The sequence below is a fragment of the Cetorhinus maximus genome, chromosome 9, assembly GCF_964194155.1.
Source record: "Cetorhinus maximus chromosome 9, sCetMax3.hap1.1, whole genome shotgun sequence".
In the NCBI taxonomy this organism is placed as follows: domain Eukaryota; kingdom Metazoa; phylum Chordata; class Chondrichthyes; order Lamniformes; family Cetorhinidae; genus Cetorhinus; species Cetorhinus maximus.
This window is the reverse complement of record NC_135887.1, coordinates 68,968,110-68,994,276: the sequence shown is the minus strand read 5'-3', so window position 1 is coordinate 68,994,276 and position 26,167 is coordinate 68,968,110. Positions and strand designations below refer to the sequence as shown.

At 44.4% G+C, this 26,167-nt stretch overlaps 1 protein-coding gene across 1 annotated transcript in view; it reads left to right on the top strand.

The window, feature by feature from the left end:
- The first annotated feature begins 860 nt into the window (after positions 1–860).
- The window catches only part of LOC144685063 (hatching enzyme 1.2-like), a 132,809-nt gene continuing 107,502 nt past the window's right edge, over positions 861–26,167 (top strand). Inside the window, exon 1 of the mRNA XM_078549598.1 lies at positions 861–953. Coding sequence (XP_078405724.1) covers positions 861–953 — 93 coding nt within the window. The remainder of the gene's footprint in view (positions 954–26,167) is intronic.

Genomic DNA, 26,167 nt, shown 5'->3' with positions numbered 1-26,167 from the left:
GAGCCCTATTGATAACTTGAAAGACGATGGCACCATGATGCAGATCTTCATTGTCTCACCAGGGTGCCTGACATGCACACCGGCAGTATGATGACTTAAACTAATGACATGTCGTTGTTCTTTCCTAGAATTGCCAGCTCGCCCTTGAATGCTGGACCCAGAAGAGCCACCCTTGACGTCAGTGTAGTGGGTTTTAGATGCACCTGCGTCACATCCGCTCTCTGAACCAAGCACCAGCACAGATATCAGTATCTCGGTGGGCTTTAGATCATTGGCGGTGCATAGCGGTGCGGTCACTTCACACTCGCTTGAGGAGCAGACAGAAGCAGATAGTTCCCAGGGTGCCAACAATCGGAGGACTGCTGGAGACTAGGACGATGCTGAATCAAAGGAAAATGATGAGCCTCTGGAGTCGTCCATTAGGCAGAAGATCCTGGATGTCCAGCGGGATGTGCTGGAGAATCTGGAGGAGACCCATGAGGGCATGCGTGCCATGGTGTCTGTTGTGGAGGAGTCCATGCGGAGCATGAGCACTGCGTTGACCCTCATCGCAGAGCGCACTGACTCCTCCATTGAGAGTAGTGACTCTCATGGAGAGGCAAGTCCAGGGACAGAATCAGAGGTTCCTGGGGTTGCGCTTGGTCCTGCAAGCTCTCACACAGGCAATGACCTCAGGAGGTCAGTGACAGCGTGGGAGATGGATGAGGCACCCATTATCCCAGCTAGGTGCCCGTCATCAATGATGAACAGGGAGGTCCAGAGAGACCTCACGTGGGGCACGAGCTGCTTATCATCTCTGCGAGCTCCTCTCAGGGCACTCTGCCCCTCTGCCAGTGATCGTGGCATCTGATGAGACTGCGATGACTGGGGAGAGGCTGGCCGTGGCACTGGACACTCCATCCCAGACGGGACCAGCACAGGCCCACTGGCCAGAGGACGAACAGGACAGCACAGTCAGTAGGCTGCCTTCAATGGCGCTGCCAGCGAGGGGGGGTTGGGGTGGGGGGGGTGCAATGAGATGCAGCACTCGCAAAGTTAAGTTTAAGGCACATGAGCACAAGAGGAACTGTTCATGGGTGATCTTCTATTCTGCCATGTTTTATAAATATGTTTACTGGTGTGACCATTAGCACCATGTTTGTTATGTTCATTTGATGTGAGTGCCAACATGATATAAATTTTGCTTTTGTCTTTTTGGCCTGATTATGCTTCACTTTTTTTTTGGTTCAGGGCATGCCAGTATCTCATGCTGGATGTGAATAGCTCTAAACTTTATTGCACAGGCACTGATTGGGCTTTGAGTTCAAAGAAAAGGGTCATTTCAAACATCCGGGATGGGGGCACAAGGTGGAAGCAGATCTTTAGCAGCCTAGCTGAAGGAGCATTGGATCAAGACGCCCCTGGTGTCCCTGCCTCCCTGAAGGATCCAGAGGACTGCCTCCATGTCCTCACCATTCTCCTCACCAGGCTCCTCTTCTGACTCACCACTGGATTCATCCTCTGTGGAGCTGCCTCAAGACCCTCTTTCTCCAGTGGGTCCCCCCATTCCAGAGCCAGATTGTGGATAGCGCAGCATGCAACCACAATTAGTGACACCCGTTCTGGGGGGTATTGTAGTGCTCCCCCTGAACGGTCCAGGCATTGGAAGTGCACCTGCAGAAGACCTATGGTCCTCTTTATCACCAGCCTTGTGGAGGCACTGCTCCTATTATAACACTGCCCTGCCTCTGTTCTTGGGTGGAAGAGAGGCGTCATAAGCTACCTTTTTAACAGATAGCCCTTATCACCCAGCAGCCTTCTATCCAGTCGAGCTGGAGCAGTGAACATCCTTGGCACCTGTGAGTGTCTGAGGATGTAAGCTTCATGGGAGCTGCCAGGGCACCTTGCACAGACTTGCAGAATCTGTGTCTTGTGGTCACAAACCATCTGGACGCTCTTCGAGTGGAAGGCCTCCCTGTTGATAAAGGAACGCGGCTAGCCCGCTGGCACCTTGACGGCCACATCAGTGTAGTCGATTGCATCCTGGATGCAGGGGAACCCAGCAATCACTGCAAACCCTCTCGCTCGCTCAGCCTGACTGGCCTCGTCCGTATGGTAATGAATAAATGTCATTACCTGCCTGAACAGAGCATCAGTCACCAATTTGTTTTTGCAAATGGAAAGTAGTTTCCATTGGCATTCCACAGGGCCCAGTGTCGGGTCCTTTGCTGTTTGTTGTATATATTAATGATTTGGACTTAAATGTAGGTGGCATGATTGGAAAATTTGCAGATGACACAAAAGTTGGCCGTGTAGATGATAGTGAAGAGGATGGCTGTTGTCCCCAGAATGATATCAATGATTTGGTTGAGTGGGTGGAAAAGTGGCAGATGGAGTTCAATCCAGAGAAGAGTAAGGTAATGTATTTGGAGAGGGCAAACAAAGCTAGGGAATACAAAATAAATGGGAGGATATTGGGAGAGTTAGAGGAAGACCTGGGAGTGCACACCCACAGGTCCATGAAGATGGCAGGGCAAGTGGATAAAGTGGTAAAGAAAGCATATGGAATGCTTTCCTTTGTTGGACAAGATATAGAATACAAAAGCAGGGATGTAATGATGGAAAACAAAAACAAAAATACCTGGAAAAACTCAGCAGGTCTGGCAGCATCTGCAGATAGGAGCACAGTTAACGTTTCGAGTCCGAATGGCCCTTCAACAGATCATTCGGACTCGAAACGTTAACTGTGCTCTTTTCCGCAGATGCTGCCAGACCTGCTGAGTTTTTCCAGGTATTTTTGTTTTTGTTTTGGATTTCCAGCATTCGCAGTTTTTTGTTTTTATCTTAGATGTAATGATGGAACTGTATAAAACGTTAGTTAGGCCACAGTTGGAATTTTGTGTACAGTTCTGGTTGCCACATTACAGGAAGGACATAATTGCTCTGGGGAGAGCACAGAGAAGATTTACAAGAATGTTGCCAGGGCTTGAAAATTGTAGCAATGAGGAAAGATTGGATAGGTTGGGGTTGTTTTCCTTGGAACTGAGGAGGCTGAGAGGTGACCTGATTGAGGTGCACAAGGTTATGAAGGGCCTAGATGGAATTGACAGGGCTGCACTGTTTCTCCTAGCGGAGGGGGCAATTACTAGGGGACACAGATTTAAGGTGATTGGTAGAGGATAAGATGGGACATGAGGAAAATCTTTTTCATCCAGAGGGTGTTTGGAGTTCACTGCCTGGTTTTGGTGGTTGTGGAAACCCTCAATTCATTTAAAAGTTACCTGGATCTGCACCTAGAGTGTTGTAACCTGCAAGGCTACGGATCAGGCACTGGAAGGTGGGATTAGAATGAACAGCTGTTTTTTTATTTTTTTATTTCTCAACCAGCGCAGACACCATGGGCTGAATGGCCTTTTTCTGTGCCGTAATTTTTCTATGGTTCTATGGCTCACAGGGAAAATGTTAGAAGTTATTATTGAAGACGTTATAATCGAGCACTTTGAAACATTTAGGGTAATCAGGCAGAGTCAATGTGGTTTTGTGGAAGGGAAGTCATGTTTAACCAATATATTGGAGTTCTTTGAAGAAGTAACATATGCTGTGGATAAAGGGTAACTGGTGGATGTACTGTATTTAGATTTTTAGAAGGCATTTTATAAGTTGCCACATCAAAGGTTATTGTGATAAATAAAAGCTCATGGTATGGAGGTAACATATTGACATGGATAGAAGATTGGCTTGCTAAAGGAAACAGAGGGTAGGTGTAAATGGGTCTTTTTCTGCTGGCAAGATGTAATGAGTGGTGTGCCACAGGGAGCAGTGCTGGGGCCTCAACTTTTACAATTTATATAAATGACTTGGATGAAGGGACCGAAGGAATGTTTGATAAATTTGCTGATGATGCAAAGATAGGTAAGAAAGAAAGATGTGAAGAGGACATGAGGCTACAAAGGGAGGCTACACAGTGGGCAAAGACCTGGCAAATGGAGCATAATGTGGGAAAGCGTGAAATTGTTCATTTTGGCAGGGAACATAAAAAATAATAATATCTGAACGGTGAGAGATTGCAGAGTTCTGAAATGCAAAAGGATCTAGGGGTCCTAGTGCACGAATCCAAAAAGGCTAGTATGCAGACACAGCAAGTAATTAGGAAAGCTAATAGAATGTTATCATTTATTGCGACAAACAAATATTCTGAAAGCTCTGACTTCAGAGACCATCCCACCAGCATGCTGGTTACATTCCCTGGTGCCTATCTCCTGAAAGTGGCATTGTTCCACCTGAGGCCATATGGTTGTCTCCTGACAGAGCTACAGCCATTCCTTCCATCTGTTGGCTCCCATATCTTACATTCTGTACCCACATACTCACCCAGCTGTATGCGCCCCAAAGGGAGACTGATGTTTGGCACTCACCTGGCATTGTGGTAAAGGTCATTTACCCACTTGTGGCACTGAAACCTAGTTCTCTGAACAGCCAACGGCTGCTGCCTTCCTCTGCTACCTCCACCTAGGCTTGTCTGCTCTGCTATGGAGTTCTCCTCCTGCCATCCTGAGAAAAGAGGATCTCTCACCTTACCACAGCAGGCTGGAGCAAGACATGCAGGGAGTCAATGATGAACCATGGAGCCACCCATGATCCATCCTCTGTCACACCACAAGTGGGTTGTTGAGGCCTCAAGGTCTTCCAGAGTGGGGGAGGTTGTGGATGCAGGTGCTGATGGCTCGAACAAATGTGGTCAGAGCTGGGTTTCTCTAGTTTGGAGGTGGATGGCAGGCTGGGTCACTGGTGGTCCAAGGCGAATGTTAAAGTTCACAAAAGATGCTAGACTTCACCTTCCAAATTTCCCTTTCTCTCCTGACACAGATCCAATGGATGCTTCAGAGCTGAAGCCTGAGCTCCTGTTGGTGCCTTCCATCTCAGCTGCCGGTGACCATTTAAACGAGAGGAGGCGGTGGCATAGTGGTATTGTCACTAGACTCAATCCAGAGACCCAGGGTAATTCTCAGGAGACGAATCCCACCACAGCAGCTGGTGGTAAATATCTGGAATTAAAAGTCTAATGATGACCCTGAAACCATATCAGTTGTTGTAAAAACTCATTTGGTCTGGCCTACATGTGACTCCAGACCACAGCAATGTGGTTGACTCTTAAATGCCTTCTGAAATGACACAGCAAGCCACTCAGTTCAAGGGCAATTAGGGATGAGCAATAAATTCTGGCCTGGCCCACATCCCATGAACAAATTTTTTTTAAAAAACTGGCTGCTAGCCCCTACTGTTAAACTGTTTACAGGTGAAGGAGGAGACCAGAAGGAAATGTTTACTCAGTTCTGGATTCATTCACAAAATGAGACATAACAAATGTATACTTTCTAACTCTACAGTGCCACCTCCCCCTCCCACCACCAGTGTTATTAAGTGTTGCTTTATATATGTTCAAATAATTGTCCAAGGAGTGCCCCTCACTTGTATATACTTAACTTATACAATTAAAAGTCTCCCTTTTTAAAAAACATAAACTGAACAAATTCACAAACAATGTAATATTCATGCTTATATAGAATTTCCCCTAAAATATTTGTCAATTGGATTCCATATCCACTGCTTCCACAGGAGCCAATGTTCCCACAGCTAAAGTATATTAAAATTTATTTTTTATCTTTTTAGCTTCCCAGGCTGAAGGGCAACATTTCCCACTTTCACCCACCAAAAATTTTATGAAGCCAGTTGCCCTCGAAACCCATCAGGAAAATTGGCATGAGAAGCATCACTAAAATGAGCAGCATCATTAAAAATAACTAATTTCACATTCTTTGGGTCATCCAATGATATTTAATTTTTTATTGTTTTATTTGCTATTATTTTGTTTGCCCTTAAAACATGTTCAACTCTAGGGTGCTTCATCATAGTACTTAGTTCCAATACATTAAAACTAGCATCCGGTCTTGTCTGAGTTTATAACCAATTCAACTGATTAATCAAGTTTCACAACTACTCTGCTTCTTCTTTGGATGTAACATTGTCTTGCATAGTGACCCAGCATGATTAGCAATGGTAGGAGTAGTACTCTAAATAGGATTGCTGATTCAAAGTTACTCCAGACATATTCTGCTCAGTGTCTGAACCAATATATTTAAAACCTGAAACCTGACTTCCAATCTTGAATTCCACTTTAGTCTTAATAATAACACATATCTTAAATCCCATAAGTACTCCCCATAAGAAATCATCAACATGCATCATGAAGATGCCTGAAAATTTTCCTTTTTGATACCAATTAAGCATTGCATGATCTGTTTTTAGTTGAACATAGCCTACTTTCAGCGAAGCAGATCTCATTGACAAATACCACATCCTCGAGGCATCATTCAAGCCATAAACGTACTTATTTAGTTTCCAAAATTTCCCTTCTGCATCGCTTGCCTCTTTAGACAGTTTCAGAAACATTTCTCATTGAAATTTTTCACCCTGCAGAAATCCGACTTTTATATCAATTGATTTACACTCCCATGAGTATGTGACCAAAGGAGCTAAAAATACTTTTGGGGATTACATTTCCCACTGTGGGAGAGTATACTCGAACATCTGCATCACCCAGTCACTCTTCAAAACCTCGAGTAACTAGCCTTGCTTTAGCTTTATAAGTCCCATCTGTATAAATAGAGGCATATAACACAAAATCAAGGAAGTGATGATGAACCTTTATAAAATACTGGTTCGGCCTCAGTTAAAGGATTCTATTCAATTCTGGGCACCACACTTTTGGAAGGATATAAAGACATTAGAGAGGGCACAGAAAAAATTACCAGAATGATCCCAGGGATGAGGAACTTATGTTAAGTGGAATGATTCGAGAAGCTGGTGTTGTTCTCCTTAGAAGTCCCCTTGCCATATCAGAGACTTTACTGTAGAGGATACAAATAACATCCCAGAAATAATTGTGAATCAGGAAGTGAATGGGAGGAAGGAGCATAAAATAATTATAATTGCTAGGGACAGGGTACTGAGAAAATTATTAGAGTTCAAAGCTGAAAAGTCCCCAGGTCCTGATGGACTTCATTCTAGGGCCTTAAATGAAGTGACTGCTGAGATAATAGATACATTGGTTTTAATTTTCAAAAATTCCCTAGATTCTGGAAAGGTCCCATTAGAGTGGAAAATAGCAAATGTCACTCCTTAATTAAGAAAGGAGGGAGACAGAAAGCAGGAAGCTATAAGTTAGTTGGCTTAACACCTGTTGTAGGGAAATTGTTGCAATCTATTATTAAGGAGGTTATAGCAGGGCACTTAGAAAATATGAATTCAATCAAACAGAGTCAACATGGTTTTGTGAAAAGAAAATTATGTTTGACTAACTTATTGGAATTCTTTGAGGAAATAACAACCAACATAGATGAAGGGGAACCTGTGGATGTGCAGCACTTATATTTCCAGAAGGCATTTGACATGTCACATTAAAGGTTACTACACAAAGTAAGAGCTCATGCTGTAGGGGGTAACATATTAGCATGGATAGAGGATTGGTTAGCTCACAGGAAGCAGAGGGTAGGGATAAATGGGTCTTTTTTTGGTTGGCAAGATGTGACGAGTAGAGTGCCACAGGGATTAGTGGTGGGGCCTCAACTATTCACAATTTATATCAATGACTTGGATGACGGGACTGAATGTATGGTTGCTAAGTTTACTGATGACACAAAGATAGGTAGGAAAGTAAGTTGTGAAAAGGACATAAGGCGTCTGCAAAGAGACATAGATGTTTTAAGTGAGTGGGCTAAAGTTTGGCAGATGGAGTATAATTTGGGGAAATGTGAACTTGTCCACTTTGACAGGAAGAATGGAAAAGCAGCATATTATTTAAATGAAGAGAAATTGCAGAACTTTGAGGTACAAAGGAATCCCAGTACATGAATCAGGAGAAGTTAGTAAGCAGTTAGAACAAGTGATTAAGAAGGCAAATAGAAGGTTGATGTTTATTGCAAGGGGAGTAGAATATAAAAGTAAGGATGTTTTGCTACAGTTGAACACGGTGTTTTTTTTATTCATTCATGGGATGTTGGCATCGCTGGGCCAGCATTTATTGCTCATCCATAATTGCCCTTGTTCAGAGGGCATTTAAGAGTCAACCACATTGCTGTGGTTCTGGAGTCACATGTAGGCAGGTGAGGAAAGCAGATTTCATTCCCGAAAGGACATTAGTGAACCAGATGGTTTTTTTACAACAATCGACAATGGATTCATGGTCATCATTAGACTTTTAATTCCAGGTTTTTATTGAATTCAAATTCCACTATTTGCCATGGTGGAATTCGAACCTGAGTTCCCAGAGCATTACCCTGGGCCTCTGGATTACCAACCCAGTGGCAATAGCACTACGCCACTGCCTCCCCGCATCTAGAGTACTGTGTACAGCTTTGGTCTCCTTATTTAAGAAAGGGTAGAAATGCATTAGAGACAATTCAGAGAAAGTTCGCTTGGCTGATATCTGGGTTCGGGGGGTTGTGTTTTATGAGGAATGGTTGGAAAGGCTGGGCCTGTATCCATTGGAGTTTACAAGATTGAGAGCTGATCTTATTGAAACAGACAAGATGCTGAGGGGACCTTGCTGAAAGGATGCTTCCCCTTTGGGAGAGACTAGAACTAGGGCACACATTTTAAAAATAAGAGGTCTCCCATTTAAGGTGGAGATGAGAAGAAATTTGTTCTCTCAGAGGGCTGTGAATCTTTGGAGCTGTCTAGTCCAGAGAGTGGTGGAGGCCGGGTCAATGAATATTTTGAAGGCAGAGGAAATAGATTCTTGACTAACAAGGGAGTCAAAGATTATCGGGGGTAGACGGAATGTGGGGTACAAGCCACAATCAGATCAGCCATGATCTTATTGAATGGTGGAGCAGATTCAAGGGGCCAAATCACCGACTCCTGCTCCTAATTTGTATCTTTGTATGTTTGTACGGACTATAATTAGTCCAATTTTTTCTGCACATTTGAATGCTTTACATGCATACAGAAGGCCTTTCAAGACTGAGGTCTCGGAGAAAATGCAGAGAGCTCTAAGGCATCATACAAGACCATCTAAGGTGGACTTTAATTGTGTGGCTATGACATTTTACAAAAGAGAGGGCCATAAGGAATGGAAAAGTCCTGGTAAGATAATAGGGCATGATGTTAAGACAATGGTTATTCAACATGGCAATCGAACTATTAAGTTAATTGGGATTGATTACAATCCTTCATTTCCATACAAAGCCATCAATGTGACAAGACAGTCTGTAGCCTTTTTGATACTTTAGAATAAACTCCAAGGCCAAGATTTTCCATTGGTTGGGCGGGCTTGGCAGGAGCGGGCAGGGGTGGTCGCAGAGCTGCCCGCGATCGGATTCGTGCCGCAATTTCATGTGAGAAGTCCAATTAAGGCTCGCCCTGCGTGAATGGCGAGCGGTAGTGCTGAAAGCTACCTGTGTGGGCGGGGGGAGGAGGGACAATCGGGTCCAGCGTTCTTTCATGCATGTATGCAAAAGAGCGCTTCAATCTCCCTGAGGCATGGAGCTGCCTCAAGGAGATTGAAGCGCCTTTTGAAAATATTAATAAAGAGCAGAAAATTCAATGGCATCATGTCACCTCATGTGAAACTTTTTATTTAACTTGTAATAGCTTCAGTTCATCCTGCTCGTGGATGAGGTTTCCTAGGAAACATGAAGGTCGCTTGGCCTTTTTGCCTGCCCGCCAACCGTAAGGTTGGATAGGCAGCATAAAATTCAGGTTAATTACCTGGTTAATGGTCTTAATAAGCCTTTCAATTATCGGCGGGCAAGCAGCCGACTCTGGCGCACACCTGCCGAATGAAATATCGCGTGACTTCGTGATGACGTTGGGATGCAAGGCTGATATCATCGCGCATCGTTTTACGTTCCAGCTTGTTGGGTGCGTGCCCGTATGCTGAATGTAAAATTCTGCCCCAAATTCCTTCCAACTATCTATTTTTTTTAAAATTTTGCCTCTGTTATTAGTTTACTCTGCAGTTTATTGGCAGCCACCAAGACTTCACGGTCATGAGGACTTCTGCCTCCAGTCCTACCCTGAGACAATTCTTTAGCCCTCATTTCATTGTGTAATCAACTGAACTTGCACTTTGATGTTTTTCAGGATTATCATCATAAGATCTCTTCCTCGTGGGGTCAGAGACTCTCTCTGGTACATCATGATTTTCTAAGAGAAGAGTCACTCTCAGACACATAATTAGAAGTTGCAACTGCATTTCCCTAATTTTATTTTTTTTACCCCGTTTTGCCAGTCCATGAACCTCACTTCTTGGCCACCATCTTGAACATTTAACCAATATTTAAACTTGCCAGTAGCATTCCCTGCACATCCCACAATAGTCACAACCTTCCATTCACTGGACCCTCCTGGAACATATGTCATCCGAGTAATCACTTTAAGCAGTTGGCTGTTGGATGTGATAGCATTGTCCTGTGCGTCATGATCACTCGGCCTGCACATGCCCCTCATAATCTTGTACACCTCAATCAGGTCGCCCCTCAGTCTTCTCTGCTCCAACGAAAACAACCCAAGTCTATCCAACCTCTCTTCATAACTTAAATGTTTCATCCCAGGCAACATCCTGGTGAATCTCCTCTGCACCCCCTCCAATGCAATCACATCCTTCCTATAATGTAGCCACCAGAACTGCACACAGTATTCCAGTTGTGGCTTCACCAAGGTTTTATACAACTCCAACATGACCTCCCTACTTTTGTAATGTATGCCTCGATTGATAAAGGCAAGTGTCCAAAATGCCTTTTTCACCACCCCACTAACATCCCCCTCCGCCTTCAGAGATCTATGGACACACACACCAAGGTCCCTTCGTTCCTCAGAACTTCCTAGTGTCATGCTGTTCATTGAATACTTCTTTGTCAAATTACTCCTTCCAAAGTGTATCACCTCACACTTTTCAGGGTTAAATTCCATCTGCCACTTATCTGCCCATTTGACCATCCCATCTATATCTTCCTATAGCCCAAGACACTCAACCTCATTTTTAACCACCCGGCCAATCTTTGTGTCATCCGCAACTTACTAATCCTACCCCCCACATAGTCATCTATGTCGTTTATATAAATGACGAATAATAGGGGACCCAGCACAGATCCCTGTGGAACGCCACTGGACACGGGCTTCCAGTCACTAAAGCGGCCTTTTGTCATCACCCTCTGTCTCCTACAACTCAGCCAATTTTGAATCCACCTTACCAAATTACCCTGAATCTCATGTGCATTTGCCTTCTTTATAAATCTCCCATGTGGGACCTTGTCAAAGGTTTTGCTGAAATCCATATAAACTACATCAACTGCACTCCCATCATCTACACACCTGGTCACCTCAAAAAGTTCAATCAAATTTGTTAGGTATGACCTTCCTCTGACAAAGCCATGCTGACTATCCCTGATCAAACCTTGCCTCTCCAAGTGGAGATAGATTTTCTCCTTCAGAATTTTCTCCAATAGTTTCCCTGCCACTGACGTGAGACTCACTGGTCTGTAGTTCCATGGCTTATCTCTACAACCCTTCTTCAATAGCGGAACCACATTAACTGTTCTCCAGTCCTCTGGCACCTCCCCCGTGGAAGAGAGGAATTAAAAATTTGGGTCAGAGCCCCTGCGATCTCCTCCCTTGCCTTCCTCAGCAGTCAGGGACACAAATCATCCGGACCTGGAGATTTGTCCACTTTTAAGCCTGCCAACGCTTCCAATACCTTGTCACTCCCTATATCAATTTGCTCAAGAAGCTTGCAGTCTCTGTCCACGAGTTCCATAGTTTCATCCTCATTCTCCTGGGTGAAGACTGATGTGAAGTATTCGTTCAACACTCTACCGATGTTCTCTAGCTCCACCCATAGATTGTCCCCTTGGTTCCTAATGGGCCCTACTCTTTCCCTGGTTATCCTCTTCCCATTGATATACTTTTCGAATACCTTGGGATTTTCCCTACTTTTACCAGCCACAGCTTTCCCACATCCCCTCTTAGCTCTCCTAATTGCTTTCTTAAGCTCCACCCTGCTTATTCTGTACTCCACTAATGCCTCTGCTGATTTGCTCCCCTTGTACCTGCTAAAAGCCTCTCTTTTCCTTTTCATCATACCCTGAATATCTCTGGTTATCCATGGTTCTCTGGTCTTGTTACTCCTTCCGATCACCCGAGAGGGAACATGTTGAGCCTATACCCTCCCCATTTCCTTTTTGAATGCCCCCCGGTGCTCTTCTGTAGATTTCCCCACGAGTAGTTGTCCCCAGTCTGCCTTGGCAGATCCTGCCTTATTTTACTAAAATCCGCTCTCCCCCAATCCAAAATGTGTTTTTGCAACTTTTCTATATATTTTTTTCCATAACAAGCTTAAATTGTACCATGTTGTGGTTGTTATCACTAAAATGCTCCTCCACCACCACCTCAGCCACCTGTCCGGCTTCATTCCCCAGAATTAGGTCCAGCACTGTGCTGTCCCTTGTTGGGGAGCACATGTTGATCTGTGCAAGTGGCCTCAAGATGGTGAGGGCTGAGGAGGCAGTCTCCAGAGGAGATGAGACCAGATGGAGATGTGAGGGTATGTGTGTGAGAATGGGTGGTGATGTCCCTTGAGCTGGCAGTGAGTGAGATGCCAGTGAATGTGTGATGGGCTTGAGCGTGTGAGTTTAGAGTGATGAGATAGTTGCTATACCCTGGCTGCACGGAAGACATAATTCATCCTCTATCTGCATCGGATGGCCAACCTCTTCTGTGCAACATTGGCACTAGTCACCACTGACATCACCTACGAAGCTGGGGTGATAATGTAGCTGTCCCTCCTGTGGCCAAAGTGGAGGTAGAGGACATCACCGCGGGCTGTGACAATGTCCAAAAAGCTCTGGAGGGCTGCAGTCTTCTTGTCTTTCAGGGCCATATCTTTGCTGCAGTCCTGGGCTGGAAGCACTGAGCGTGGCTGTACTTTAAATGTGGTGCTTGGTGTGATGAAACGGCGAGATGATGGCGTGGCGGGCAAACAAGAGCCAGTAGCATTCCCTGCACATCCCACAATAGTCACAACATTCCATTCACTGGACCCTCCTGGAACATATGTCATCCGAGTAATCACTTTAAGCAGTTGGCTGTTGGATGTGATAGCATTGTCCTGTGCTAGCAGTGTGTTTCCTGGGAATGCATAAGTAATGCAATGGGTTTGGGATGATATTGTGTGAAAACCTGCCATTGCGGCCGGTGTATAAAACGTCATTTTACTCACCCGCTACTGCACTTAATGCAAACCTGAGATGATTCTGCCCTAAGTTTGGTTGCCATGTCTATAAAATATAAAATAAAAAAATATTTCTCACTTTGCCCAATACCTTTAGATCCATGGCAATTACCGCATTAAAGTCACGTGTCAATTGACTTGGCAGTGTCCTCTGGTACATTTCACATATTTCACTCTTTGCAGTAATGTCTCCTCATTAATCACAGCTACGTTCTTTAATTTTCTGTGCAGTCTTAAAACAATTTGTTTTTTATCTCCCTGATTCTTATCACCCAATGCCATTAATACTTTAACATTCTGATTAGAAACATCAGACTTTGTTAAAGGATAACAATAATGCCTTTATTGGATGAACTGCACTCCACTGACTTTCCAAAAACAATTGCCTTATCATGCCTCTTATTCAATTTCATTTGTGCCTTTTTCATGGAAGGCTTACTTGACAGCAAAGGTATCTCACTGGAAACAATATAAATACTAATAAAGTTTACTACAGCTATTTTGCATAGAATCACCATTCATTTCAGTGACCTCAATGTGTCGTTCCCGGATCTAAAACAAGTGAAACTTTCATACACCGTGATCTTACATTGACTCTCACTACTGAATGATAACATTTAAGTCAATCTGCTCCACACAATGTCGAGGTGAAAACACAATCTAACATCACATAGTTAAATGAATCTATGACTAATACACTGATCACTGGACTAAAGTTTTGTTTGACTAGTATAGTTTCTTCATACTGATCGTTATCATCTTCAGCCTCAGAATTCTCTGTATCATGCATCACTTCGAGGAACCTGCTATTCTGCTTTGGGCAATTCATCACATAATGACATTCGAAGTCACACCTGAAGCACCTGTTAACTGTTGTTCGGGCATTCCTGGGGTTCATTCACCTACTGTTGCTGCTCCAGCACTCGTCTGCTGTGTATCAGATCTGCTAAAAGTGCTTTCATCCTTATTCCCTCTCTCTGTAATTCTTCCTTTGTAGTGGTGCTTGTGTCCAATGTCTGGACAATCTCAAAATGTTGCAAAAATTGAGTCTTTCATCCTTTGTGACACTGTGGAATGTCCCATTTGTGCTATCAAGGCTGCTGGAAATGATTGCTGCCCCAGGATTTTTTTCAAAGAAGCATACATTTGCTCCAATAGGTCTCCTTTTGAGAACTAAACCCCAGTTAAGATCTAGAACCTGTCCATAAGCAACATCTTAACAGAATCTAGTAATTTAAATGCAAACACTGAACAAGAGATTGACAAATTGAATTTCTTCGGTCTGTTAAAGTCCATGATATTGTCATGTTGAATGAAGGCATGTCCTATTCATAATTTTAAATATGGACTCTGTGTATAGAAACCTCTGCAACTGTTTTTATATCTCAAACCTTCCAGGAAGTTCATACTTGAATATCCATGGGTGGGGGCATCCCAACTTGAATAGGCACACCCATACGGAACATATCTGTGGAATTTACACTTGCTATTATTTGGAGATTCACGCAAAATAAAAGTCCAGACTCTATGACTTGGAGTTGGAACCCTAACAATGAAAGCTGGGCAGAAACATTTTCATCCTGAGTAAGTGTGAAGAACTCACCCATTCTCTTCATTATATAATGATGGTTTTCAGCTAAGTCATTCTGGGTGGACAATGCCAATAATGGTCATGTGACTTAAGCTGCCTAGAGATAACAAGTTTTGACTGAAGGACCCAAAAAGGTCCTGGATCAGTCTGTAAGTGAATACTAAAGACTGCAAGAACATCAGTTGCAATAAGGTTGTGTCATCTTTGCCTTCTAAGAAACGGAATTAAAATTGACCACCTATGCAGGGAGGCTAAGAAACACATGCCATCTATCTTTCCCCAAAAAAACACTGATTGTGAACAGTAAGGGAAGGGAATTTGGTGTTTCTGTTTATTTCTCCTCCCTTGTCCACAACAATATATTCCTGCATGGAATGACTGTCCGTCTTTTGAAGTCTATCAAAGCCTGACAATTACCACTCTCCAATCTTCTGGCACCTCCCCCATGTCTAGGGAAGATTGAAGGATTATGATAAATCCTTCCACTATCTTAACCCCCCAACTTCTTTTAGCAACCTGGATGCAGACCAACTACTAAGTATAGCTAAATTTTCTAGTACATCCTGTCTATCAGTTTTCACCCCATCCATTAGCTCTACCATCTCCACTTCTACTGATGTTTTTGCAGCATTCACTTCTTAGTAAACACTGTTGCAAACTTCTCATTAAGTATTGTAGCTTTGCTCTGCACCTCTAAGCATATGTCAGCCTGTCTGTTCCTAATAGGACCCATTCTGCCTCTTACTATAGGCATACTATTTACATGCCAGTTGAAGACTTTGGGTTTCCTTTTACATTGCATGCTATTCTATTCTCATAATTTCTCCTTGCCAGTCTTATTTTCCTTTTCACTTGCCCCCTCAACTTACTGTATTTGGCCTGGTTCATGTTATTCTCTATCTCCTGTGTCATTCAAAGGGACCTGGCTTTGGTTCCCCTACCTTTCACTCTTGTTGGAACGTACCTAACTTGTATCTGAAACAGGTACATTAAAAACCACCCATTGTTCCATTGTAATGTTCTTGTTAGCCTTTGGTTCCATTTATCCTGGCTATATCCCCTCTTATCCCATCAAAGGTGGCCTGATTCCAATTTAGAAGTTCTACTTTAGAATGTTCCTTGCTCTTCTCCATTACTAATCTAAACCTTATGATACAATCATCACTCTCACCCAAGTGACTGCCCACAGACTTTGATCCACTTGACCTACTCATTCCCAGCACCGATTCAGCAAAGCCTCCATCATAGTTGGATCCAGAGCAAAGTTCAAAGAAGTTTCCAATAACACATTTCATAAATACCTCTCCCACCCCATTTCCATTTGATCAACATTACCCCAATTGATATTTGGGGAATTACGGACTCCCAATATCACCATTATACAGTTCTTGCACAATGTTATGATCCCAGCTAATGCTAATACTGGACAAGTCAGATCCCAGAGTGAAATATGGTTTGATAGATCCTAACTTTGTTTTTTTTTAGAAACCATGGAGGTCAGTTACTTAGCACATTCACAGGAGTCTGCTAATATTCTTTTAACACAAAGGATAGAATGTTTATTAAACAAGAAAAAAAATAACAATATTACACTGGACAAAAAGAGGTTGGAAAAATTTCAATACAAACACCAGAAAACTTACCCTATTCCTCTTATCCCAACAATACCCTTACAGACACAAAACTCCAGTGAAAATTTACCACTATCTCAACAGCAAGGCTTCTTGATAAAAGCAAAATACTGCGGATGCTGGAAATCTGAAACAAAAACAAAAATTGCTGGAAAAACTCAGCAGGCCTGACAGCATCTGTGGAGAGAAAGAGTTAACGTTTCGACTTAAAACGTTAACTCTTTCTCTCCACAGATGCTGTCAGACCTGCTGAGTTTTTCCAGCAATTTTTGCTTTTGTTGTAGCAAGGCTTCTTGCTTGGGCTGGCTCAGTTGCAAAAGGTTTTCTTCTGGTGGACTTCTGAGCATTCACTAGATGCTTTTTCCCCAACTGGTGTCTCTCCCTGAGACACCTGAAAAACCACAATCTAAATTCGCTATTACTTCAACTTCAGAGCAACATGAGTTTCCTAAACTTTGTTTCCCAGCAGTCTTGCAGGATTTCTTACTAAAGAGTTTAGAACTCCTACCTTAATTCTCTGGCAAACACACACTGACTGCCCTGCCTTTTTGTCTTTTCATGTGTCTATGTGTTCCTGGACTCCTGTCACTAGGCAACTGCACAGTTTTTTCCACTTTATTTTTTTTTAATGCACTAAACTATTAACCCCTTTGTAATCCATCTGTTCACTTGGAGGGTTGTAAAGCCTCATTAAAACTGCATGTATTCAAAAAGGGCCTCCAGACTTCCTGGCTCCCAGCTCATAAAAAAACTCAAAATGAAACTAGAGCCATGTTTCACCTTTCTTAGCACACAAATACAAATATTAATTAAAATTAAAGTTGTACATTGTTGCTGATACTTTTTCACAGAAAAAAGTGAAAAGGCATCTTTAAGAGGCATTTTCATTTTCTATTACAATCTCCTCATCACTATCTGTTTTACTTACACAGATTTTACTCTAGCAGTAATGTATATACATCAAATACACAAGGATATTTCCATAAAAACCATGCTCTACACAAGTCCATTTTGATCACAACATTCTTGTTCCTCCGTATTTGCACTTGATAAAGCATCTGCTTTGATGTTGCTTCTTCTCGCTACATGAGTGATCAAATTATATGGTTGTAGCATTAAACTCCGATGGAATAGTCTCAGATTCTTGGTATGAAACTTTGCTAAAAAGGTTAAAGAATTATGGTCTGTATAAATAACCTCTGCAGAATTGTTGGATATGTTGACTTCAAAAGGTTGTAGAGCCAACACCAAACTTAAAGGGCGGAATTTCCTGTGCCTGCTGGCCTCAGGTGTGTTCAGTGGCGTGAGCGGACAATATGGCAAAAAGGCCAAAAATCAGTTTCACAACATCGTGAAACCATTTTGCAACCGTCCGTTCCGCCCATCAATAACAGGTCACATTTCCCGTCGTTGGATGTCGGGAACCTATTGTAATAAATGTGTATCATTATAAGCCCAGCCTGCCGGAATCATTCCCCCGCAATCATGCCGACATGTTTCACAGCAGCATGCATAAGGTGTGCACTTGGCGGGCTGCACTTTGAGGGGAACTCGGAGGTGAGTGCACAGTGAGGTTGTGCAACGCTCGCCAGGGTTGCCTGTTGGACTTCAAGGTGGAGGCGACTGGAGTGGACATGTGTTGCACTGCAGTTGAGACAACTTGCGGGGCATAAGGGCTGCACTATGGTTGAAGTGACTTGCCGGGCCAAGAGCCGCAATGTGGTCGTGGTGACTGGGGCAAGGGAGCAAGGGCTGCACTGTGGTTGATGGTAGAGCACCAGCATGTGCATGGTGTGGGGGAAGGGAAGCGGCCATGCATCAGGAAACATTGCATAAAGTGACCATTCCTCCGCAGCTCAGACAGCTCAGACACAGCCACACTGACATGCTTGGAGTTGCGTCTCTAGCTTATCTGCCCACTCAAGCAACACAGAGGCATGAAAGTGTCACCAAATGCTCCTAGATTTTCCACCCCTCGGGTACAGACTGCATACTAATGAGCATTCTAGTGGACTGCAGAGCAGTTGAACAACTGAGCACGTTGTATAATATGCTTGCTAAAACTGTCTATGGAGTAGTCACTGGTGGAGGCGCTCATAGCCCCTTGCAATGTTTTCATTCAGGTTTGGACCAGTCTCCTCCATGGTTCAAGCTCACAATGTAGCCTTGCAGTGCAGGTTAGGAGAATGCCTGTGCCTGAGCTGAGAGCACAGCATGCAGTCCACTGGGCCAAGCTGCCGCCAGTCAGTCAGGTGGAGTGGGGCAGAGGTGGGTGGGGTGTCGGGCAGCCATGCAGTGCACTAAACTCTGGCCATCCAAGTGGTGGCCAGCACTCTCCGGCATGCAATAAGGGGCCTTCAGACTTAACCAAGAGAGCTTCTTAGTATACCCAAGCTAACCCACGCTTTTCTCTCTCTCTCTTTCCTCCTGCAGGAGGAGTACATCAGGATCACGGAGCCTGGTGACCTAACTGTATGCCCTGTGGCGTACAGAGAGCGAAGATGAAGGAGAATAGAGCAACGGAAGTGCTTAACTGGGCAGAAGGAGGATCAGCATCCTCAGGCTGGGGCTCCTGCAAACGGCGCTGAAGAACCACAGCAAGCCGTTGCTGGTTGGCACCTAGCTAAACTCAGGGCCTATAGATGCGGCCTTTCATTCCTACGGATGACCGAGAACCGGTGTCGCTGAAGACTGCGCATGTCAAGGAACAGGTTGGTAACATCTGCCATCCGTTGCAGGATTTGGCACCATGGTGACACGGAGGGAGTGCATCCACTGCCCGTGGCTGTGAAAATGACCACGGCGTTCAATTTTTACGCCAGTGGCTTCTTTCAGGGCTCCACAGGTGATCTCTGTGGGATATCACAAATGCATCCATCAGGTCACAGATGCTATCTTTGCGAAGGCACTCGACTTTGCGTATTTTGCCCGGGACCAGGGACCAGTGCTGGGATTTGCCCAAGTCTCAGGTTTTCCATAGGCGCAGGGTGCCATCGACTGCATTCACGTAACACTCAGATCTCCATGGAAACAAGTGGTCAACCGCACGGGCTTCCATAACCTCTTCAGTTCAGCTGTTGTGCAACCACCACTAATGCATCCTGCAGGTGTGTGCATGGTTCCCTGGGAGTGTCCATGACTCCTACATCCTTAGCAGGCCACAGATCCCTGACGTTTTCCAAGGTCCACAGAGGCTGCAAGGTTGGCTCCTTGGGAACAAGGACTACTCGCAGAGGACGTGGCTGATGACACCCCTGCGGCAGCCTCAGAATGCAGATGAGCGAAGGTATAACAAGGCTCAGCTTCAGCTCGCACCTTGATGGAGCAAACCATCGGGGTGCTGAAAATGAAGTTCCAATACCTGGACGGGTCTGGTGGAGCCCTGCAATATAGTCCACAGAGGGTGTCACGCATCGTCATCACCTTCTGCCCCCTTTACAACCTGGTGCTGCAAAGGGGAGAGGAGCTGGCTGAGAAGGAGATGGAGGAGCTGCACCTTTCCTCCGATGAGGAGGACATCGATGAGGGTGAGGAGATCCTCGAAGGCAACGATGAAGGCAATAAAGCCATCGTACTGGCCAGATGAGGCAGGCTTGCTCGGAAGGCCCTCATAGCTGCTAGATTTGTGGAGGATGATGATGAGATGCAGTGAGGAGATACGATTGATCGTCACATTGCATCTGTGAACATATGACTCCAGTCTGGCTGACGGCACTGTACATACCCTTTGTGATGCTCCTGTCATGGAGCCACAGAAAATACCCTAATAGTCACTCGATTCCAGGAGGATGATGATGACGTGCAGAGAACACTCCATAAATTTTCACATCGCCTCTGTGAATGCCTGGCTGCTGTCTGGCCGAGGCAAGCTTGCTTGCAGTTTGTGATCTGGATCATATGGACAGCAGCCTTGAAACTTTAAATGCACCTGATCCTTTGTCAACCTTCAGCATCTGACCCCTTAAGGAGCATAGTGTCACTGGTCACAGATGCTGATGAGATGGGTGCCAGCCCCACCTTAAAGGTGGTGACAGCACACAAAGAGAATGATGGAACTCCGTGATGCCTGCTCACGACGTTCTGGCAGTAATGCCAAGCACCATTAAGATACAGGCACCAGTAAAATGTCTACTGTGTGTGAGGCCGGACCATCATTTTGGTCTGAAGGCTACACAAACACAGGGAAGAGGCCCTGGACTGAGATACCTGACTGAGATACCTGCCTTCATCTTTTGCAGGAACCAAGGTTTTACATCTCAGTAACATGATCACTGCTCATCATAACAAGGAGCCATAGGCAGGGAGACATTCTTGGGTGTTTATTTACAATAGTGAACATTATGTACAAGTGATTAACACCTGTGCCCATGCTGTGAAATTACATCTTCTTAGCCTTCCTAACCCTGCTGCCACATCTTAGTGCTCCCCGGACATCCAGAACAGAGGTGGAGGCAGCCTGCTGACAGGTGCACCCTGCCTGTGATGAGGAGAAGGGGAAGATGGAGTGAGATTGAGCTGGTCTGCACCCATCTCACACGCACATTGTTGGAGGCCAACTATGGCATCAGCGATGGAGTTCACCCCATGCAGCAGTGCAGGACCGATGTCCAGGATCAAAGTCTCCATGGTGGCTGCCATCCTATCAGTGTTGACCTCGGTGTACCGGCACGCCCGGCGCTATCACCTCAGGCTGAAGGTGGACGTGTTCCTCCATCGTGCCTTGCGATCTGAGGAGTGCAGCAGACATCCCTTCCTTATGTTCCCGAGTTTGCCTTTGGAGGTCCAGCAGTTGAGGTGTGACCTAATCCAGATTCTCAACATCTGACTTGGACTCAGCAGATTTCTGGTCTCCAGGGGTGCCGGAGACCTGAGAAGTCCCTGCCGCCACCTGTTGTGGATTAGATAGCGCAATGTGCTTACCAGATTGTGATCTCGAGGCTACTCTAAAGCTGGACCCCGCTGAAGTATGTGTCTCTGCACTGGTGGAGGGTGTGGGTTAGCGCTGTGATGGGTCTTCAATGAAGGTGTCTTCAGATTCCTCATCAGAGGGTTCTTCGGGGCTTGATTGGAGGCCCTGGGTCATGGACTCCGTTCACAGTTGTGCCTGCGGAGTTGAGGAAAGATCATTAGTGCCACGGGGACTGTGGAACAGGGGAAATGACTCACAGCATGGTTGTCTGATGGATGTTGCACTGCTCGATTCTCGCTTGATAGATCACCACCAATCTCACTGTCAGCACAGGAGTGGTTCAGACCTTCGCCGCCTAGCTGGATGACTCTATCTTTCAAGTCCATGAGGACCTTGATTTGATGCATTCCTCCACCAGTATGTGACCTCTCCCTCTTGTTGTGTGCCAGCTTGTCCTGCATGAATATAGATGGGGGGGAGTGTAAGTGGGACACCTGCCAGGCCAGATAATAAGTATGCCTGGCATGTGTGTGGTAATTGGTCCCATGGATGGGATGAGGACAATGAAGGTGTGTGTGAGAGAGTGAATGGCGATGTCCCTTGAACTGGCAGTGAGTGAGATCCTTGTGGATTGTGATGAGTTTGTGATTGTATGAGTTAAGTGATGAGTTGAGTGACTTGCCCTGGCAGAGTGGTATGGGACGATATGGCGCAAAAACCCGCCATTGTGGGTGGCTGGAAAACATTCTTTTTACCGTCCGCTACTGCACTTCATGCAAATCTGGGACGATTCCGCCCAAAGTCTCTTATTCCACAGTTAAGTATTTCTGCTGGCAAGAGTTTAACTTTCAAGAAAAGTAACTGACTGGCTGTTCTATCTCCATCTCGTCCTCCTGTAATAAAACTGCACTAACACCTATGCCGCTGGCATCAACAGGCAGCTTAAATGGCTTAGCGTAATTCGGTGCTGCTAAAACCAGTGCGGTAGCCAGTACAGTTTTTAAGCTGTCAAAGGCACTTGGACGCTCCTCTGTCCATTCAAATTTCTTGCTTTTCTGTATCAAGCTTGTCAGGGCAGCCACCACAGTGCTGAAATTCAGAACGAACTTTTAATAGAATCCGCTCATGCCTATATACCGCAAAATCTCTTAAGCACTGGAAAATCTAAGATAGCCCTTATTTTTGCTTCTCTAGGTGCTACTTGGCCTTATCCCAAAGTGTGGCCCAAATAAGTCACTTTCGCTTTTGCCAAATTCATTTTTTGCCAAGTTTATGACCAAATTGGTTCTTTGTAACCGATCAAACAATTCATCCAAATGTCGTAAGGGTTCCAGTTTTGGCTGAACACAACAAATCATCAATATATACAACATAATTGCATAATCCTCCAAAGACCTTGTTGGTTTATCTTTGTAAAGTTACTGAGTCATTCTTCATTCCAAAAGGCATGACTTTACATTGATAGTCCATCCGGAGTTATGAAAGCTGATATTTCTTTGGCTGTATCAGTCAAAGGAACTTACCAATATCCCTTAAATAAATCAGTTTTTGTAACAAACATTGCTTGTCCAATCTTCTCAATACAGTCTTCTAATCATGGAATCTGATATGGATCTGCCTTTGTTACTGCACTGACTTTGCGATAACCTATACATAATCATTGTGACGCATCTGGTTTTGGTGCTATTACAACAGGTGAGCTCCAGCTACTGTGACTCTGTTCAATAATGTCATTTTCCATCATGAACTTGATCTCTTCCCTCACTTGGGCTAACTTCTCTGGACTGAATATGTAATGATGTTGCTTTATGGATGACGTATCCCCTACATTAACATCATTTATGGCCAAAGATGTTTTCCCTGGCCTACTTACACAAATTGATTATGAGTTTGTAATAACTTTCGTAAGTCACCTCGGCAGTTTCCTGGAAGATAGCATAATACTACATCTAAATTTTTAAGCGTATCTGTATTATCCAATCTGATTATTCGAGGGTCAACTTTAGAATTTTTGTCTTCTGATTCATTCTCGAATTGCTCTGATATTTTTGCTTCACTCCCTACTTTTTTTTACCGCTGTAGACACACTCCAATCCTGACTATCTTCCGTGTCGTAATATTGCTTTAACATATTAATGTGACACATTTGCTGATTTTTCCCCCTGTCTGGAGTACTCACTATATAATTTTCATCATTGAGTTTCTTTTTGATTTGCTATGGATATTTCAACATGATTTCATGAGGCAGTGTCTTTGGGGAAAATTACAGCAAAAATGCTAGTGGAAATGTTAGTCCAATTTTTTAATAAGATATGGATTGCCTAAAGAAATACAATCAGATCAAGGCTCAAATTTTATATCACAAATAGTCAAAGAAATAATGAATGGTTTGGGAAGAAAACAGTTTAAGTCTTCAGAGGCATATCCCCCTTCCTAGTAGGTTCCGAGGGAACATGTTTCACCTGTATCACTGCTACGGTTTTAATACCCATTTTCTTTTCTAGTACAACCTTTTCTGAGGATTCCTTCAGCATTCTTACTACTGCAGTAGATCTCCCGATTAATTTCCAGCAATTAGCTTTAGTATGTCAAGTCTTATTACAATGGAAGCATATTATTTCCTTTACAACACTTTTAGGTTCTAGCCTATCTCCTTCATTATTTTGGTGTCCTTCTGTTTGTTCCCTAGAACTAGTACCTTTTCCATCCTCAGATTTTCTATTCCTCCAATTTCCTTGTTGATTCCCATATGACCATTCCCCAAATGTAATTGTCTGTGTGAGATCACAGAATCACAGAACCTTTACAGTGCATAAGGAGGCCATTCGGCCTATCGCGTCTGCACTGGCTCCCTGAAGAGCATTCTGCCTAGTCTCGCTCCCCTGCCTTATCACCATAACCTTGCACATTCTTTTCAGGTAGCAATCCAATTCCCTTTTGTATACCTCAGGCGAACCTGCCTCCACCACCCTTTCAGGAAGTTTGTTCCAGATTCCAACCACCCTCTGGGTGAAAAAAAAATTCCTCATATCACTGTTACTCATTTTGCCAATTATTTTGAATCTATGTCCTCTAGTTTTTGATGCTCCCTTGAGTGGGAACAGTTTCTCGCTATTTATCCTGTCCGTGCCACTCAGGATCTTGAATACATCTATCAAGTTTCCTCTCAGCCTTCTTTTCTCCAAGAAAAATACCCCCAACCTTTCCAACCTATCATCATAGTAACAGTTCTTTATCCCTTGAACCATTCCTGTGAATCTCCTCTGTACTCTCTCCAATGCCTTCACATCCTTCCTCAAGTTTGGCATCCAGAATTGGACGCAATATTCCAAGCAAGGCCTAACTAATGTCTTATACAAGTTCAGCATGACCTCCTTACTCTTGTACTCGATGCCCCTATTAATAAAGCCTAAGATACTAAATGCTTTATTGATGCCTCTCTCAACATGCCCAGCCATCTTCAATGACTTATGTACAAATACACCAAGGTCCCTCTGTTCCTTCACCTCCTTTGGAGTTTCTCCCTTTATTTTATGATGCATTTTCATATTCTTCCTGCCAAACTAAATCGCTTCACACTTCTCTGCACTGAACTTCATCTGCCACTTTTCTGCCCAATCCACCAACTATGTCCTTTTGAGTTTCAAGACTATCCTCATCACTGTTAACAACATTTCCAATCATCGTATCATCTACAAATTTTGAAATCATGCCCTGAACACTACAGTCTAGGTCAGGGTTAACCAACTTTTTCACCCGTGGCAAAACTTTTCTCACTCAAGGGGCCGATGAGCATATTTCGGAAAGATAAAGTTCGGTGCAACATTACACATGAATCTTAATAAAAGAGATATGAAATAAAACAACTTGCTAAGCAAAAAAAAATAATATATAAAAATGAGTATCAGTGTGTAGTAGAGTGAGAATGTGTGCATCTGGTTCACTCCCAGTCTCAACCTCTATGAGAGTGGATAAGACTGCATGACGGTGTGTATGGAAGAGGGTGAATGAAAACCCGCACACACTCTGTCTCCCCCCTCTCACGCTCTCCTCGTTCACCCCCCCTCACACCTTCTCCCTCTCCCCCTCACACTCTGTCCCCCTCTCCCAACACCCTCCCCCCACACACTCTCTCCCCCACACCCTTTTGCCCCCCACACCCTCTACCCCCACAACCTCTCTCCCCCCACAGCCTCTCTCTCTCTGCTCTCTCCCCTTCGCACCCTTTCCTCCTCACACTCTCTCTCCCTCAAACACTCTCCCTCACACACTTCCCCCGCACACTCTCCTCCTCATATCCTTCCCCCCATATTCTTCCCCCTCACACTCTTTCCCCTCACATTCCTCTCCCCACCTCACACACTCCCCCACCTCACACATTCCCCCGCCTCACACTCTTCCCTACCTCACACAGACTCTCTCTCTCACCCTCTTGCCACTCTCTCATACAGTCTCCAATCACTCACCCACTCAGACACTAGTGGGCCCCACTCTCCCTGCCTCATGCTCCACTGTGGACACTTGGTCCCCCTTAGATGGTGGTGTAATGATACTGTCACTAGACTAGTAATTCAGAGGCCCAGGTTAATGCTCTGGGGACATGGGTTCAAATCCCACCATGGTAGCTGGTGGAATTTAAAAATGGTAGTGTAGCAAAGCTGTTTAAGGAGTACAAAAGACTTTCTTGAGCATGACCATTGTTGTTTGCGAACTAATGTTGAGCTTGATCATGCCACACATGTGTCCTTCAGCCCCGACTGTACAGTGCA